This window comes from Stegodyphus dumicola, chromosome 5, assembly GCF_044657685.1.
Source record: "Stegodyphus dumicola isolate Sdum_Otavi_A_Nest chromosome 5, ASM4465768v1".
Classification (NCBI taxonomy): Eukaryota; Metazoa; Arthropoda; class Arachnida; order Araneae; family Eresidae; genus Stegodyphus; species Stegodyphus dumicola.
In genome coordinates this window covers 84695297-84714082 of record NC_140772.1, presented here as the reverse complement: position 1 = coordinate 84714082, position 18786 = coordinate 84695297, and the positions used below count along the sequence as shown (strand labels likewise).

At 30.4% G+C, this 18786-nt stretch overlaps 2 protein-coding genes across 4 annotated transcripts in view; both read left to right on the top strand.

Moving 5' to 3' along the window:
• Positions 1 to 3108, top strand: part of LOC118191666 (thioredoxin-related transmembrane protein 1-like) — a 49940-nt gene extending 46832 nt beyond the window's left edge. For both annotated transcript variants that reach the window (XM_035362500.2, XM_035362499.2), the window contains one exon: positions 85 to 3108. In XM_035362500.2, coding sequence (XP_035218391.1) covers positions 85 to 132 — 48 coding nt within the window. In that variant the 3' untranslated portion in view covers positions 133 to 3108. The remainder of the gene's footprint in view (positions 1 to 84) is intronic.
• A 4566-nt stretch (positions 3109 to 7674) lies between these two features.
• Positions 7675 to 18786, top strand: part of LOC118191667 (tRNA-specific adenosine-34 deaminase regulatory subunit adat3) — a 38767-nt gene continuing 27655 nt past the window's right edge. The window contains exon 1 of one of the 2 annotated variants that reach the window (XM_035362502.2): positions 7675 to 7817. In XM_035362502.2, the coding sequence (XP_035218393.1) occupies positions 7769 to 7817 (49 nt within the window). In that variant the 5' untranslated portion in view covers positions 7675 to 7768. The remainder of the gene's footprint in view (positions 7818 to 18786) is intronic. The other variant, XM_035362501.2, reaches the window with a different exon arrangement.

The window sequence follows — 18786 nt, the reverse complement described above, 5'->3', positions numbered from 1 at the left end:
TACTATATTTGTAATTTTATGAGATAAAATAATTTTTTCTAAACATATAAATTTTGTGCTTTTATTGTATTCTCTTATTCTTAGGTTGATAATACTTCTGAAGATTCTAGCAATATCCGAAAAAGAAAATAACCATGTAAGAAATGCTTGAAGAATGTATAAAACAGCACTTCTAAGAATTCAATAATTTTTTTATAATAATTTATTTTTAAGTATTTCTTTTTACACTTTTTTAAAGGCATACAAAGGAATTTCTCTGTAGAAATTCCTCCATATGCCTTTAAATAAGTGGGTAGCCTTTTACCCGCTTATTTACCTCTCTTACCTTTAAGTAAGAGAGGTAAATTATAATAACTTAATATCTCTCTTACCTTTAAGTAAGAGAGGTATTTCTCTGTATATACAGAGGTATTTCTCTGCATGATAAATTGTCAATTTTATCATTCAATAAACTCTAAATATTTTTACTTTGCATTATAATTTGGAATTGTTTGCTGAAATTTAAATTAAATAAGCATCCAATTATTCCTTTGCAATATAATTATTGTACTATTTTATTAATTTGAAGACAACTATGATTTATTGTTCTAAGATTTCTTTTTGGAATGCCAAGCAAGAAATCTATGTCATGTTTTGTAATGTCTGTATTAAATTAATAAATGTCACTTATGTGGGGCATCATTTGTAAATGAAACAATAACAAGCTATTTTTTCATAAACTGTTTAGTGTATTATTTACTATTTCAGAATTAGGAAATTTATTCAAATTTTATTAGTTTTATAATAAAAAAGGTGCAATATTTAAGGCATGAATGTTGATCTACTCTGTAAGTGATTGATAAATGTAGGAGTTATTAGAAAAGCCTAATTATAGTGCATATAACTGTGAGAAATAGATGATGAATATCATAATTCCTCATTCTCAAATTTCTGTACCATAGTTTATGAATTTGCACAAAATATTAAAAGAATAAGAAAAGATTTTCCATTTAAAGATTCACTGTAAATAAGAGCAATAAATAGTAATTGTTTTGTAAAATCTAGTGTAATATATTCATGTTATGACTAGGTTGCTACATTTTGTGATGTAGTGAGTCCCTCCTACCGTATGTAACTAATTTCTTCTGCTATTTTAATTGTTTTCATTATTTCTTCAAAAATTTTTTTATCTAAAAAATGCAAAGATATGTATGAGTTTTGTACATATACAGATACATATATGAAGTAAAATTTAAAATATTTTTCTGTCAGATATTTTAGATTTTGATTTCTAAGCAGCAACTATATGTTTATTTTCTGTTTATTTTATTTGTTTTTCATAATCTAGAAATGTATTTTCTCTTACTCTGTCACTCTTTCTCCTTTTACCCTCTCCTCTTTTCAAAACATCCTTTTTTACTGATGAGTACAAAATGATAGTGTAATCTATTGAACAAGTTGAAGAAAAACTTCAACTTGTTAAATAGATTCTGCATAAGGAGCATCCAAAACAAAAATAATTTCTGATAAACTGTCGTGCTGAAATGGGATTTAGTAAATTAAGGGGTTGGAGTTAAGAGATTCAATTTCAATCTAATAAAATCAATTAATATGTATGACTCTGATTTCTGTATCATTAGGCCAGGTTGAATCCCAGAAAGTATGTGTGGCAAGCAGGCACTCAAAATACATGGCGAGCCAAAAGTTCTCTTGAGAGATTAGTGATAGGGGAAGAAGGCTGGGTGACTCTCAGACGGTCTCCTATGGTTCTTTCTCTTAAAATTGGGGTGTAACTGAGCAGAAAACATGCTGTCACCTATATAGTGCTCAGTGCTCATGTACATGTGTAAAAATTGCACTCCTTGCCTTGATAATATTCATGGGTTTGTTCTGAAAATGTCAGACAAATGAGACATGACAACAACAACAGTAATCAATATATAAGGATCAGGGAATGAAAAAATGAAGTGAAATGCATTCTAGGAAATAAGATGGACAGGCACTGATAACAGTTACCAAGGAAGTAACTTTCAATGGTTGTCTGTGGTAAAAACATGAAGTACCGAAATCTATAAAAGGATCATAACAGAGAATATTTCTTCCACATTACAACTTACTACTCCTTTAATGGCTCCATTTCTCAGTTCTCATATGTAAATACTGTTTGGATTGTGCATGTTGTAGGAAAACTGTTTTTTTTTTTTTTTTTTTTTTTTTTTTTATGTAATCAATATTTTTCTCATGGTTTTAACAGCTGTTCAGGAAAAACTGATGTTATTACCTGATCTATAAGTTTCCACAGTAGTTATCAGCATGTTTTTTCGTTGAACAGACCTTTATAATTTATGCATCTTAAGATAAATACTGAACATCAGAAATGGAAAATTTTAAATACTGAACATCAGAAATGGAAAATGCATACCGTAATCATTAATAACCATAAAAAAATCATTAAGTTCACCTCTTAAAAGAACAGAAAAAATTTAGATGAAGATCTTTCATCTCAGGCCAACAGCTTATGAGGTAAAAACTGAACTGAAATCTACAAATTTTTTTAATTATTTTCATTTGTAATAAACTGAAACTTAACTTCTTGAGGTCACACTTATCTCATGCTACATAAAAGCTGTAGAGCAATCTCTAACAAATAGTATGAGCATATTGTCACTCAAGAGAGAGGAACATCATCAGTACACCCAAGAAAGAGGAAAATAGTTTTTAAAAGCAAATTTTGTTCAAAAGAGGAACAGTAGTGAACAACAGTTTAATGACAAAAGAAATCTTGATTATATTACATTATGAGCAGAAGTATTTGTAAATATGAGAAAAATTCAGTGGAATTTTTAGTTATACAAATATTTGTTTTCTTGACCTTTTTAATAACATGCAGTAAACTATGTTTTGATGTCTTAGTTTAATATAATTGTTTCGGTTTGGTTTTTTCTCCATGCTGTATCATATCACTCTATTCTTTTTTTTTGGGGGGGGGAGGGTTAAGTTATTATTTTTAATTTTTTTTCTTCTCAATATATTGTTAATGACAGTTTTTTTTTATTATTATGTATAAAGTTTAATTTTTTTCACTTTATGGTAATGTATTATATTCTGCTATTAAAAAGAATAAGTAAACTTTTTCTCATTCCTTTCACCTTCCCTTCAGTTCATTGTGAAATATGAGCTTGTAAATTATTTTCTGTTTTGTATATACACTTTGTATTCGAATCTGAATTGTTTTATATATTTATCACATTACTTACTGTCTTTTTTTTATATATATATTAAAAAAGGTTTGAAGTTTCATATTACAAATGCAAGTACACACACACACATATATATCTATATATATGTGGTGTGTGTATGTGTATTTGCATTTGTATATATATATTTAAAAAAAGAGACAGGGAGAAAAAGTGATAATTCACTAATTTTTGAGTTCTTCATGGCTGTACTTTCAACTTTCTTCTAAAATTAATATCAGAGTCTTCTTTGAGTCGTTAAATTAGATTTCCTTGAAGCCCTGAACGTTAAGCAAACTCTATCAATTTAAGTAAAGGTTTGTATCTCTACAAAGGGTGTTGACACATTTTTGTAATGATTTTGATTTTTAGTAATTGAGTTTAAATGTTAATTTTAAAATACAAACGTGATTGGCATCAAATTGGAATGAGGTTTAATTATTGTCTGCAGCATTAAAAATATTCTTTTCTCTAAAATGTCACTGAAAAATAAGCAATGAATCGAAGGCTATAATTTTGTATTATCCGAAGAGAAATACTCTTATTCAATTATTAAAAAAGATGTAAAAAAGCATGCTTTTAATATTTCTACATGTAAAATAAGTGACATAATTAATATGAAAAGAAAGAAACGTCAACATTTACATCTGACTGGGAAAAAAAAAAAAAAAAAAAAAAATGCACACCCAACAAAGGTACATACATACAAGCTCTTATTAAATCTAAAGTAGCATTTCATGTTTTAAAGGAAAATCCAGCCTCCCAAAGAGCTATATTGAAAAATATTTAAATATCTCTCTAGGAACTGTGAACAAAATTATAAAATCTGATTTAAAGCTAATCAAAACAAAATAACATATGTTGTTGTTTGACTTCTAAATTAATACACATGTTATTCATTGCCATGTGTCAAAACATGTTTCTCAGTGTAAGACTGTGCAGATTGCTGTATAAAAATTATTTGGCAAATGAAAAAGGGAAATACATAGTTTTAATTGATGAGGCATGGGTATATTTTTTATTACAAAAGAAAAAAATTTATTTACTACTGAAAAAGAGGAGAAAAAAAACTTAATGTGTTGCTTCAGAGAAAACAAGGAAAGTTTTTCTTAAGGTTTTATGGTTATTACCGGATTCTTTTATAACAAAAAATTTAAAATAAGGAAAGTAGAAAAAAATATCAAAATTAATTCACATTACTATCACAAATATGTTTTAATACCTATTTTTAGAGAAGAAATTCCGTCTCTTTATTCAAACAATCATCACTGTGTTTATTTCCATTAGGATAAGGCTCCAAGCCATAGCTCTAAATCTGCTGTTCAGTTTTTTGAAAAAATGAGAAATGAAACTGGAATTGAAGCTATTCCCTTTGAATGCATCCCACCCGTCCCTTAATGTGTCTGGTATGGATTACTGTGCATTTGGACTTTTAAAACTAGCTCTTTATAAGCGGCATCCCAAAACATTGGATCAACTCTGCAAGATCGTGAAAGAGTAGTAGAATAAATTCAACCTTGATGTTTTAAGAAAAGGGCTTTTATCTTGGAAATCAAGATGTAATATGATAGTTTAACAAAAGGACTATCAGACTGAACATATTAGGAAGTAAAATTCTAAGGTTTTTTTTTTTTTTTTTTTTTTTTTTTTTTTTTTTAATATATAAGTCTTTGCAAAATCGTTACAGAAATGTATGAACATCCTCTGTAGTCCTCTAATTTAATAAACATGTATCCTGTCTAATGAAAAGCATTTACATTCTTTTCCTGTTCTTTTCTTTTTTGCTTATTTTCTTCCATTTATTTCCCATCTGGTATTTAGTTGAAAACAACATTCTGTGTATGATTTATATTTAGGATGAGATTACCAAAGTATTCGTGTAGAAAATTTAATTCCTTTTGAAAAATAGGAGACTGGCCACATCTTTCTAACTGGTTTCAGACTGAAGATAGTGCTTGAATTTTGGAAAAAATATTATTTAAGTTAATATGCAATTGCATTCTTTGCATCTATTTAATTTAACTCTTAATATTTAACATTACATCTAATGTCATTTATTAATTCTTGCCAGTACACCTGAGTTAGATATCTTGCAGTATAATTGAAAATTATCTACATGATTTTAAGGTATGTTATATTTTTGGAATAACAAGTTTATAAGAAAAATAATCTTTTTATTAAATAATTGCATCTTTTCAAGTATGTTTATGGTATTTCTAGCTGTCTATTTAAGAATCAACTTTTAATGAAGATAGGGGGGAAAGCTTTTTAAATATTAATTCAGTGCAGTGAATTTCACTGTTGATTTAAATTAATTATCAAAGTCTGATTATATGAGCGTATAAAGGAATATAATTATATAAAAAAGGAAAAGCTATTAATAGGAGTAGATTGATTATATTCATATATTTCTTCAGGATCACAGCTTCTATAAGCAAATTAAAATTTTTGAAGACTATTTGGAAAGCAGTGTCGCAAATAGTAGAAATCAAAGAGCATATCCCAGAGTTAATATTTTTGCAATCCAAGAATTTACATTTGATCTCATATCCAGTAGTAGTGCTCTGAATTACCATAAGAAATCGTATGTAAACAGAATAAATTTGCAGTATAGATTAAAATAATATTTGATATAAAAAATACCAAACCATTAAATTATAGACGTCGCAAATGCTAAACATCAAGTGACAGAAGTCTTGCTAAATTAATAGGAATTATTTAATTATTCATGTTTAAAATATATATTCTGATCAATTTCACTGATTTTTGCCGTCACTGAGGACCTGTATATATACTGCGCTAACAGGTTCGCGAATTTTCAAAATGTTCTCACATTTTTGTTCAGAGCAGAAATCCTAAATGAAAGATTTAGAAAACTCAGATATCACTTTGTCATCCAAATTTTGAGATTTGGAAACTTTATTTCTCAGTAGTAATTTGCAGGCTGTATAATTATACAGCAGTGTGTAAATTAACAGATTCTTCACAGGATGTGATAAGCAATAATAATTACAAAAATGTACCCTGATTATATGGAAAAAGAAGTAAGTAGATTTGAAATTTAGGGAAAATTCTCTCTTAGACTCTCAGTTCAGTTCTATTACTTATATGTGTAGTCTGTATATTAACAATTTCATATTTTTATTCTTAAAAATATTTTTCTAATTTGTCCCTGAATCTTTATTCTCTATTAAAGGATCAACTATTTGGGCAAATAAAGTGCTGCAGTCTGATGACAACAGCTTTTAGTGAGAATTGCAATTAATCTTAAGTAGCAAACTGTTAATCTTTAAAGCCACCATATGAAAAATCTTGATGATAGAAATTAGGGACGGACTAGCCTAAGATTGTACTACAGGACTAAAAGTACAGTCAAAATTCTTAGATCAATACCTCGATCTAGTTCTCAATGCGAACACTAGTTAATAGCCCATCACCTTAAATCTCCTGCTAACATTTTTGGGATTTGATATTGGAGGACATTAGGGATGTTCTGAGATCAGCTTTGGTTTTGTTTAAGCCTTAGCTTTAAGGATGCGGGTGACATTCTATTACGCCAACCGTACTTAGGCTTATGATAGCTCTTTCTGTCATGCATACGTATGTAGTGTATAAAGCCCATGTTTGCAAAATGCATAAGGAACCATCCCGTCGCTATTTGGATGAGTGATGTGGCACCGATGAATCTGGTAGCGTATGGATATGGTCTGGTTGCGTACGGATATTTGTAAGTCTGTGTGGAAAGGAAGCATATGAAATACACGGCGAGCTGAAAATCCTGTCGAGAGGAAAGTTGGGAGAGCCTCGAACAGGTATTTTCAATCAAAGTATACAATTAGAGCAACGGACTATACCTGTACTACAAATGGTAATTTTCTGGTGTCCCGCCCACTTCTACCTGTATCTGTATGAGTACCGTAATTTAGTCATGAGTGAAAGTGTACATAGGGGAATAGGAAAGCATAATAAAATAAATTAAAACGCAAAATAAACCAAATCAAAACAAATCATAGTCTGATTTACCATAATAAGCTGTTCCTTCCTTTTTTGGTATCAAGGCTGTTCTCCGAAGACTATCGTGCGAAATATATCACCTTTAACATTTACGAGAGGCTATTCTTTTCAACATCTCACTCAGCACACTTCATAATTAAAACAGCTCATTAAGAACTACATCATTAGATTATAAAGCGCATCAGTTTTTTTTTTCACTGCTCACTATGCAGCTGGAAACCTTAATAGTTCAATTACGTCGAATTTCTTTTTCATCTTCTTCATCTGACTCATGTCCATACTCAATTTTTTAATATAGGCTGAAGTGTAATTTTTAATCCACCTTTTTTATATGGCTTTTAGAAAATTTCGAGGAATTATTTTTACCTTTTCTGTCTTTGTGATGCCTTTCAATTCATCTTTTTCCCATTCTTCAACACCTAAACTTGATTTCTCATCCTGTGGGCAAAACGACTTAGCGAGTGCAAAATATAGTAAGTTTGCATGTTTGTTTACATCGTGCATCATTCGTGATAAAATAACAATTTTAAACTTTAAAAATGAGTTTAGAAACGAAGAAACGAAAACTGCTCTCTGAATATGAAGAAAGTAAAATTAAGTTTCAACTTTCTTGAGCTTTCCGTTATGTTAAAATCATTTGTTCTAAAATTCCTATTTTTTGGGAAAGTGCAGAATTGCCCACTGCTTGGCGCGAATTGGACATACTCGGTATCCATGTACACGTCTACCTATTTCACTTAGAAAAACATCCAAAAATTGCACTAAAATGACATTGCGCACTCCCTTGACTTTATCCATGTACTCATCGACCTATTTTCACATTAAAAGTCAAAGAAAATTCACAAAAATCCAATTCTTCTTACTCTTGTAAAAAGCGCCAAGCAAGTAATTGGACAATTCTGCACTTTAGCCTTTTTTTGTATAAATGCTAGTGAAAATTTGGTACTTTTCCGTTTTGCCGGCGCAAACGATAAAGTCGCCAATAATGGTTTAACTGATGCCAGACGAAATATCTTCGCTGGTAACCTTTTACGCCTCAGTTTCAAAACAAGTTGAAGGCATTTCTTATCAGATTGTTTCTTTCAATACTGGCATATAGAATTTTTACACGATATTTAAATTTTATCCCCTAAGACAATTCACGGTAATAAGTCAATTAGTTCTAAGTCAATTAGAACGCAATTACACCGCTCATCCGAAGGCGAAATCAAGTGTTAAATTCATCAATTCTAATGAGAATGCACTAGCGAAGTAAAGCACTGCGGTTTTACATAATTTCTGAGTAAGCTATTCGTACGAATTGAAATAATTCTTGCATTTAAACTTGTATTCCAAATTAAGATTTAACTTGAAATTAATGTAGATAATTACTGAGCGAATTAGATTTTAGTAGCGTAGTTTACGTGAGATGAAATCACTTGGGGTCACGTGATACGAACCGGCGAATCAGGATTTTGAACCATGAAAGCATAGTAAATTCTTAAATTAATGTCTTTTTACAAATTTATTGTCTTTATTTATTGGCTTTTTACAAAATTTTAAACCATATTAAAATGTTTATGCCTTCAAAATAAAAAAAAATTCTTAGAATTAACATTTTTTATGTGTATACTGTATGTTGTCGCCAACAAAGTCTGCTTGGCGAGATTTGCGCCGGCGAAACGGAAAAGTACCGAAAATTTTAATAGTGGTATATATATATATATATATATATATTATATCACCTATATTAAAATGGGTTGATCTTTGGATTATGGTAACTTGGCAATTATTTGGCGACCAACTCTGCTACAGCAACCCTCGGCACAGCTTTAGTATTAGTCCTTTTTGGCGATAAATTTGTTTGGTGACATTTTGGAGCGATAAATGAAAAATTATGATAACCTTGGTAACCCTAAATACTGAGCTTCAAACATGCCGCCATTTCTGTCCACGTAACTTTAACGAATTTGACAGGTATCAGAGCTTTGATGGCAGGAGGGATAAATTGTGTGTTTTTCTTAAAGTTACTTTTGTGTTAAGAAAGCACAGCATTTAGAATATTTTTTAAAAAGCCAAATTTTTGATAGTTAAAACTGGTGCTTTTAATATTACATCACAGAAGTCTTGACATTTTTTCATATGTCAACTCTGCATATTATTATAAACTCCACCCCCCCCCCCAAGGAAAAAAAAAAAAAAACACATTTTCAGTAGCATGAGGTAAACTCTTGGTGTTTCCTTTGCTAAGGAGATCAAAATTACCAAGGTCTAAAAATACTTATTTACCTCATATTAGAACTATAGGGATGTGTAATTGCATGAATTCATAGGTTCAAATCAGGACCAAAACCAGGTTTCATTATTGCTTTTATAACATTTTCATAATTTGTCTGACTATAAAAAATATAATGTTGCTTAGATTATGGAATATGTTGCTTATAATTTAGAGTTCTCAAATTTTGTAAATCTTACAACCTAACAGCTGTATATGAATAACCTTCACTGAGTATTATTACTTTTATTAATAGTATGTTGACATAACAGTCGACTTTTTATTTTAAATTTTATGCAAATTTTCTACATTACTTAAACATTTTATCTAACAGAAATCTGAATTTTTTGTAATAAAAACTCTATAATAAAAGTAAGAGTACAATTTATATATAAAAATTTGACTACATGGCAAGCACTTAGATACTGATTTCAATGTCTTTAAATGTTATTATCATAAAGTTTAGATATATTCTTATTAAGTTAAGATATACTTTTATTCTATTATAAAATTTAGATGTACAGAACAGAAGGCACACTTTGTGCTTACGACTCAGTCAACCACTTGTGGCAAGATAACTTATGATAACAATTAAGTTCAAATGTAAAATTTAAATTCAAATAAATTTGTAGCCCAAAGGCTGCACAAATCAATTTAATGCAAAGTTGGTTAAAAACTTAACTGGCATGGAATTCAACTATCAGCAATTATAATGCAAGGCTGAAGACTACAAATCTTTTCTTATCTAGCAACCTATTAATGTGGCCTCAAAAGGCAAAACAAACAAAAAAACTTCATTTGGATTCTGGTGAGAAAACGGATGGAGGAAATTGACAGTAAAGATCCCAAGCATAAAATAACTCTGGTTACAAAATAAAGGAACGTTACAATATACTTTGTTCCCTGATTAATTATTCAGTACATGAAATAGTGTAATGCATTTTTGTATTTAGTTTATTTAAATGCTTTCCAAAACTGACAGGATTTTGCAAACATATTGACCATATTTTTCAACCTATAGATGCAACACTTCTTCTCTTCAGAAGTAAGATTTAGAATTAAGAAATAAGAAAATAAGAGAGAATTATGAATAGAAAATAAATACATATGCTGGCTAGCAGAAGAAGGATGCCTTCATAAAGTACTTTTTAAGAGAAACTGGCTCAGATTCACATTACATCTACGGAAAACTACTAAAACTCCCATATAGCCAGCCTGAACTACCACTGTTCAGTGGCTATCACTCCACCACTAGTGGATTCCAATGACTGTTCGGATATTTCACACAAATCATCATTTACGATGATTGTTGTATTATTACCATTGGTACAAAATTTACTCATTATGATAATTTAATTTTAGCTTTTAAATTATAATCATAAATTACTTGTAATAAATTGAGGGATTAAAAAATACACACTTCTTAATATTTTTACCATTTACAATATTTAATCATAAAAAATATTTCTAACACTGGTACAAAATTTGCCCATTATAATTGAATTTGATTTCCTTCACTTTCAAATATTTTTTTATTTTCTTTTAATAACAGAATCTAAGAAACTAAAGTAACATATACTAGTTTGAAATGCATTTATTAACCTTTTGTAAATTTCATTATTCATAAACATAAAAATTAACCTTTTGTAAATTTAAAATATTAGCTAAGTACTAATATAATAAAATATAAATATGAACTAACTACTTAAAATATTAATGTTTAATACATTATATTTTGTAATTAAAAATATTAACATTTTGTAAGTTTCATTACTCATAACATAATAATTGTCATAAATTCATTTACAGTAATGTTTCAAGAATTTATAATAGCAGTACTAGAAATATTGAAAATCAGAGAAAGACTGTGTATTCTGATTAAGAGCTTATTTTTTAGGATTGTTATTTAGTCTAGATCAGGTTTTGTTGACAATCCGCCATTTTTTTCCGATCTTCAAAACCGGGTCTACCTTGGCGACCAAAGTTTGTCGCCAAATACAAAAATCGCCAAAAGGACCAATACTAAAGCTGTTCCCAACCCTCTATTTTTTTTTCGCCGCCATTTTGTCTTCACTAAGTAAAGACATGTTTCTTTTCTTTTTATTTACTGAACACTTTGGCTAATCTTTAGAATATGGTAACAGGTAGTTTGGCGACATTTTGGTAAGGCGATAAAGGTTACTAGCGAGGACTTTAGTAATAATCTAAGAAGTACACAGTTCGAATCACAGATTATTTTGTCTCAGAGAAATGAGAGATCACGAGACATGTAATGTGACATTTTCCGGAAAATTCCGATCGTAATTTTAGCTAATAAGCACTTAGAGAAACAATTTCGCTGCTAAAATGCAGAATCGCCCGCTTATTTGTTTGCCGCTTTTTACAAGAGTAAGAAGAATTCTATTTTTGTCAATTTTCTTTGACTTTTTAAGTGAAAATAGGTTGATGTGTACATAGATAGAGTCAAGAGTGTGTGCAATGTCATTTTTGTGCAATTCTGGGATTTTTTTAAAGTGAAAATAGGTCGATGTGTATTTGGATACGGTGTATGTGCAATTCTTAAAAACGCGGCAAGCAATTTGTAATTCTGCACTTTCTTCCAATTTTGCACCTAATCTTCGTCATGATTAAGCATTTTTGTTCCATGAAAGTTCTAGTATAAGCGTAATTCGGCTAGCAGATTGTTGGGGAAAATGATGAGTAAAAAAAAAAACATGCCTTTACTTCGTGAAAACAAAATGGTGTCCAAAACAAATCTAGCAGGTTGCTGTAGCAGGGTTGGTCGCCAAAAAATTGCCAAGTTACCATAATGTAAAGATTCACCGAAATGAAAACTATAATTTAGTTATTAAAGCAGACCAATAATTTAAAAAAAGTATTTTATTACAGTCAAAAGTTGTTAATCCGGACTCGTCAGGACTTCGGCGATTCCGGATTCTAGATCATCAGTTTAAATCTGGTACGATCGCATGCAGAAATTATAAAATTAAAAATATGAAACCGTAATTTATGAAATAAAGAACAATTATGATCTAAAGGGTATCAAAATTTGCAAAAAAAAGAGCTTAATATTTATTTGTTTACTTTATTAAACATTTCTTTCAATGTAAGTTGTTTAAGTTGCTTCGTTTTATGTGCTAATACTTTCGGTTGATCTTTACATTATGGTAACTTGGCGTTTTTTTGGCAAAAATTTGGCGACCAACTCTCCTACAGCAACCCTCTATTTTTTTTTCCCGCCGCCATTTTGTCTTCACGAAGTAAAGACATGTTTCTTTTCTTTTTATCTACTGAACACTTCTTCCAACAATCTACTAGCCGAATTACACTTATGCTAGAAATTTTATCTAACAAAACTGCTTAATCATGACAAATATTCACTGCAAAATTGGGAAAAAGTGCACAATACCATACTCCTTACGCGTTTTTCAAAATAACACATACACATAAACCATGTACACGCTGACTTATTTTTACTTAAAAAAACATCCCAGAATTGCACAAAAATGGCATTGCGCACACTCTTCACTATATCCATGTACACTGCTTTTTTTCTCATTAATTAGAAAAATTTTTACGAAAATACATGACAATTTTCTCAATCTTTAAACCCGGTAAAAAGAACACATATGAAATTACCTGATCGCGAAAAAGTATTTACCCTTTCCAAATATGAACATTTCCACATATAAAATAAATAAAATATCCAAAAACTTTTACCTCTAAATCATCTATTACATTAAAAACGTCACCAACGAATTCATACCGCAAACTTTACAAATACTTAGTGTCAGATATTTAAATTATTTCCATGCATGTTTACTTCAACTTAAACGTATACCAAATTCCTACAAACATAAAATTCACAAAATAACTATCATTTAATTAAAATATAATTAAATTCAAAAACACTACTTAAAATATAAATGAGCACATACATTAAATTAATGCATACATAAATACCCATTCCGAATTCACTTTAGTTATGGCCATGGGATCCAAAAATTCATGAACACTGTTTCACACAACACAGAATAAAGCCAAATACAAAATTTCCAGATTTTTTTCCCGATTTCCCCCCTTTTCCGATTAAAGAACCGTAATTCGTCCATTAATATCACATGACATATCCCATGATCTCTCATTTCCCTCACACAAAATAATGCGTAATCGGAACTGAGTACTGCTCACATTATTATCAAAGTGCCAGGTAGTAACCTTTATCGCCTCCAAAATGTCGCCAAACTACCAGTTACCATATTGTAAAGATCAACCATACTTTCTCTTTAATTCTATAAACAGACATAATTTCTTGTTCAGTTACAAAATTCCGCTGTTCAAGTAATATAATTGCTGTGTCAAGAATACCGACTAATTTGTCAATTGAAATTGTTTCGTTTTCAATAACCTTCGTGTCACTTTCTTCACTATTGAAAGCGAATTATAATGACGAGGAATTTGATTTAAACTATATCAAAGATGGAATACATCGAGATGAAATACTACATTTAGTAAGTAATTATAAAAACATCTGCCCTGAAGATAAGGATAGTGCTGACAGATCAACTTCCAATTCATTGCGCGCCACAGCATTCCCCCCCCCCTGCCACAGAGCAGCGTGAAATTGATAAACAGATTTCGTAATGGTTAGAGAAACAAAGGATATGCCTTTATCCATTTTTTGCATCAATTCCACTTTTTGTTTGATGGACATCGAAACATACTTTCGCTTTGTAGATCCTTTGGGAGCTCCGGCATCGGAAATTCTATTTGACATAATTGAAAGTTTAAGCTTACTTTTATAAAATTGCTCTAACAGTCTGCAAAAAATAATAAGCCGGATCCAATTCGAAGATTAAGGAACAATGCAATCTGCAACATTAACTGAAATAGATAATTAGATAATTTTAGCTTATACCGTCTGTTATACATGAAACGTGCATGCGTAAACGTATTAGGCGCACACACATATGCGCAGCCGTAAAGGTCTTACGTGCATGCGTAAACGCGATGCATGGGCAGAAAGTTTGTAGCTCTGAGGTCCGGATTATAGATCATTCCGGATTATGGGTGTCCGATTAACGACTTTTGGGTGTATATATAATCATATACTTGTCTATAAATATACAAAAATATATTTATTATTAACTATTGATAACTATAAAATATTTGTAAAAAAACAATAACTTGAATACTATGTTTTTTAATTTATTTAATATTTTATTAAAAAAATTATGATTTTCTTTCGCGGTCATATTTTATATCCAAGTGAATTCTTTGCGATAGATTCGGATCATTTAATAAAATGTTGTGAAATTTCTCAGATGACTTGGTCAAATTATATTTTAGGCTTATTGCTGATTTTAAAGTTTTAATGTTCAACTGCGTTTTTTCAATTGTCCATATTTTATTGATACTAAAAAGAACACGGTCTGTTGCTGCATTTGTTCCTGGAAAGGAGAGCGTGTGTTCACCAATTTTCAAAATATTTTCATAAGGAATATTATTCTGTTTAAAATGAAGGAATATCTCCGTCCATTTTTTGTCTGCTTTGACATTTGCAGAAAACCAACACTGAATTTTTTTCATCAGTAATAACGTATGGTTTTACCAATGACACCTCATCAAAAAGATCATTTTCGCAAATATTATTTTTCAGAAAATGATTACTAATATACTATTAAAAAGATTTTTCCACATATTCCCATAAAATTTCCTTTTTTAAAGTCACCCAATGAAAGTTTTTAATATCCTCGAATTGAACTTCCGTTTTTCAAGATATTCCAAGCAGTTATAAAAATTTCTGACTTCTTTCCAAGCAGTTATAAAAATCTGCTCGTTTAATGGCACCTCGTTCTTCTAACCTAGTGATGTCCTATCGAATAACTAAAGGAACGTAATCATTATCAATTCTTTCTCGCAATTTTGTCTTTAAATTATTGATTTCATTTGACACTTCCTTAACTGAAATTTTGTCACCTTCAATAACAGCATTGTGACAGCACCTTCAATAACAGCACCTTCAATAACAGCATTTTCACAGCATTGTGAAATAATGTACTAGCTTGGTTGTGGATGAACTGAAGCCAAATTTGTGATGTGTCATTTTCAAAATGTATCACACATGTGTGATCAAAATGTATCACACATGTGTGATTTCAAAATGTATCACACATGTGTGACATCAACACATGTGTGATTGATGTCATATATAAAGGAGCTCTCCTTTATTATGTTTTCTCTGTGGTGCTAATTTTGTTCAACTGATGAAAATATTAAGTTCGATACTAGCAGAGCTCACACACTTGGCACGAATGATTTTGGTTATGGTGCATATTGATGCGCGCATGGACAAAGGAGTGTGCAATGGCAAGTTTGTGCAATTCTCTGATTTTTTTCAAGTGCAGATAGGTCAATGTGTACATGGACATTGAGTTTGTGCAATTCTTTGACTTGTTATTTTCAAGTTGGTGATTTTGAGAAACGTGCGAAGCAGTGTGCACTTTCCCAGTTTGTCACTAAGGGTGTGGGCTCTCCTAGGATTATACCAAAATATTAATTTATCAAAATGAAAGAATGCTGGAGTATTCGGTATTTTTATTTTTGCTCTGTTTAAGGAAATTGACCTCTTATTAACATAATAAAAAATAATGAACTTTTTTTATTATATGGCAATTAAAAGGTAAATTTTTCAGCAAATATAGGCTTAATTTTGATTGTTATAATTTTTATGCATATAAAACATTCTATTTATTACTATAATTAAAGCATCTAGGTATGTATTTTCTTTTTAACCTGAAAGAGAAACATGCCAATGCAACATTTTAATTTATCTCTTCCCTGCTCCCCCCCAAAGCCCTTAATTTTATATAAGGCTTTATAAGTTTTGAGAGCCTGATTGCTCTTCAAGACAACAGAGTTTTATTCAAAATGTATGATAAACTAAGGTTGCTATTTCGCCTAATTTTAAATATTTTTTTGTTTGCATTTCATAGTTTAAAAACTATTAGGAGAATGCACATAAGTTTCAACTAATGTTATTTTATCACTTTAGGAGAATGTGCGTAAGTTTCAACTAATGTTATTTTATCACTTTAGTATAACTATTATTAAAAATAATGACAATGATTTTTAACATTTTATTTTTCAGTAAGGTATTAGAAAATACCATTTAATATTTCATAAGTAATTTTGTAATTTATTTTTAAATTAAATAAAATGTAAGATTAATCAAATATATTTGCTGTATTTGCAGAAATTAGATATCATTCCTGCCATATGAACATGAAGTTGTCAAAAATATAATATTGGATTGCATATTAAATGTTATTCAGCATGCCGTAAAAACAGTATTTCTTGTAATATCCTATAAAATACGATGTGTTGTAACATGTCAAGTCTTTCTTCTGCTGAACTAATATAAATTTTTAGCTTTGATTTTATCAATTTTCACCCTCTTTTAGCAGTTATTTCTCCATAGTAGTAGATGGTCTTTTGTTATCAGGCAGTTATCAACTGTCTCGGTGCAGAAGGGATGCAATCATGGTTACAATCCGGGCTCAATTGCAGTGACCAGTCACTTCTTCCAGTAGTGCATAAAAACTGGGTTGCAAGTAACTTAACAATCATACCAAAAAACATATCCAGATATTCGCAGAAAGTGTGCAGATGTACTTTGACGATACAAAATGTGACCTTTATGTAGCAGATATATCTATGGCATCACATTTCCCAACCTTATTAGCAGATTGCACCATGAGACAGCAGCACAGAGTTAACTAACATTGCATCTGCTACACATCTATCAATGTAAAATGTACTTCTGTTCTAAGAGGGGTAAATGCCTTATTTGCTACTTTTCTTTACAGACTTCCATGGGGAGCAAGTTTATTACATAATCATTCTTAAGAGTGAAATTAATTTATCATAAAATAGCCTGGATTCTTTTTCTTAAAATATGGTAGCTCTAATTTTTGGTGACAGTGGCTAAATTTTTATTTCTCATTGTTTGGGGAATTTGTTGTTGAAAAAGAAAGCTAGTGTGAAAACTAAAAATGTATTCATGCCTTATGTTTAATGTTAATTCTTAAGAAAGACTGAATTTTTCTTATTTTTAATGATCAGATCAGCATTGCGTGTTTCATTTATTATTCTCTTGTGTGTTTTACATTGATATAATTAAATTCCATTTGCTAAAAAGCATCCAAATAGCTTTTGTTTTGATTCTGGGATGATTTACATACAGTGCAAGTCCTTTTCTAAAAAACGTATTACTAGCTTGAATGAAACTTTACTTCTTTTTTCTGCTAAACCACAAACAAATTTACTGCACCCATATACACTGCTGTTGTGAAATATCTAGAATCACATTCATACTTTGAATGCCATGTTCTGCAGGTGATCAGTACTACAGTTTATATTCAGGCAATCTGTAATGGAATTTATTCTTTCCTCGTTCCAACATAACAGTGGAATATTTCTAATTTCCCAACAAATGTTGTTTTTTAACTCTGCAGTTATCTTTTCAGATGTAAGTAGGGTTGCCACCTCTTGGCTGTCAAAATCCGGGAGAGGGGGGGGGAATATCAATTTTCATAACTTTTTATTTTAAACTTGTATTTTGCATTTGATCGTATGGATTTCAAAATATCTGGTCTGGAACTAACAAATTTTAAAAACTCTTTGCAGTCCATTTTAAAATTAAGAACATTAGGATTTCTGCCTTGACATGTTCTTCATTTAAACAGTTTCTTTCGCTTTCTTTTCTAGTTTGTATATTGAATGCTATACTTAAAATACACTCGCAGGCAGCATTTGATACAGGTATAGACAAAACGAATGAAACTATTTTCTTCAACATATCTCCAGCTCAAAGTTGTCTTTTTTCATAAGCCAATTAAATTGAGTTAACCAGTTGTCTTGAAACAACGTTGAATTTGTCTTTTTTGTGGCACTTGTTCACTTGCTGAATCAGAATTGTTTTTGTCACTAGACATTTATATGAAAGCATTTAAATAATTTCAAAATACGCACTTGTTCGTAGATAGCTAGCTAACTGCAGACTAAATGAAAAAATGGTTTGAAAATGAGAGGGTGGAGGGGGTGTGCACATGACATCCGGCTCCACTACTTATCAGCAAGGTGCTTACTCACCACTCACCATAGATCGCTATTGCAAAGAAATATGTATAGACATTCTTTGACTGTTGTGCGCGGTCTTGTGATTTTCGATGCTGTCAACCATTTCGTCCGTACGCATTGTATCATTATTTTCAGGAAACTTGATATTCCGGGAGAGTAATA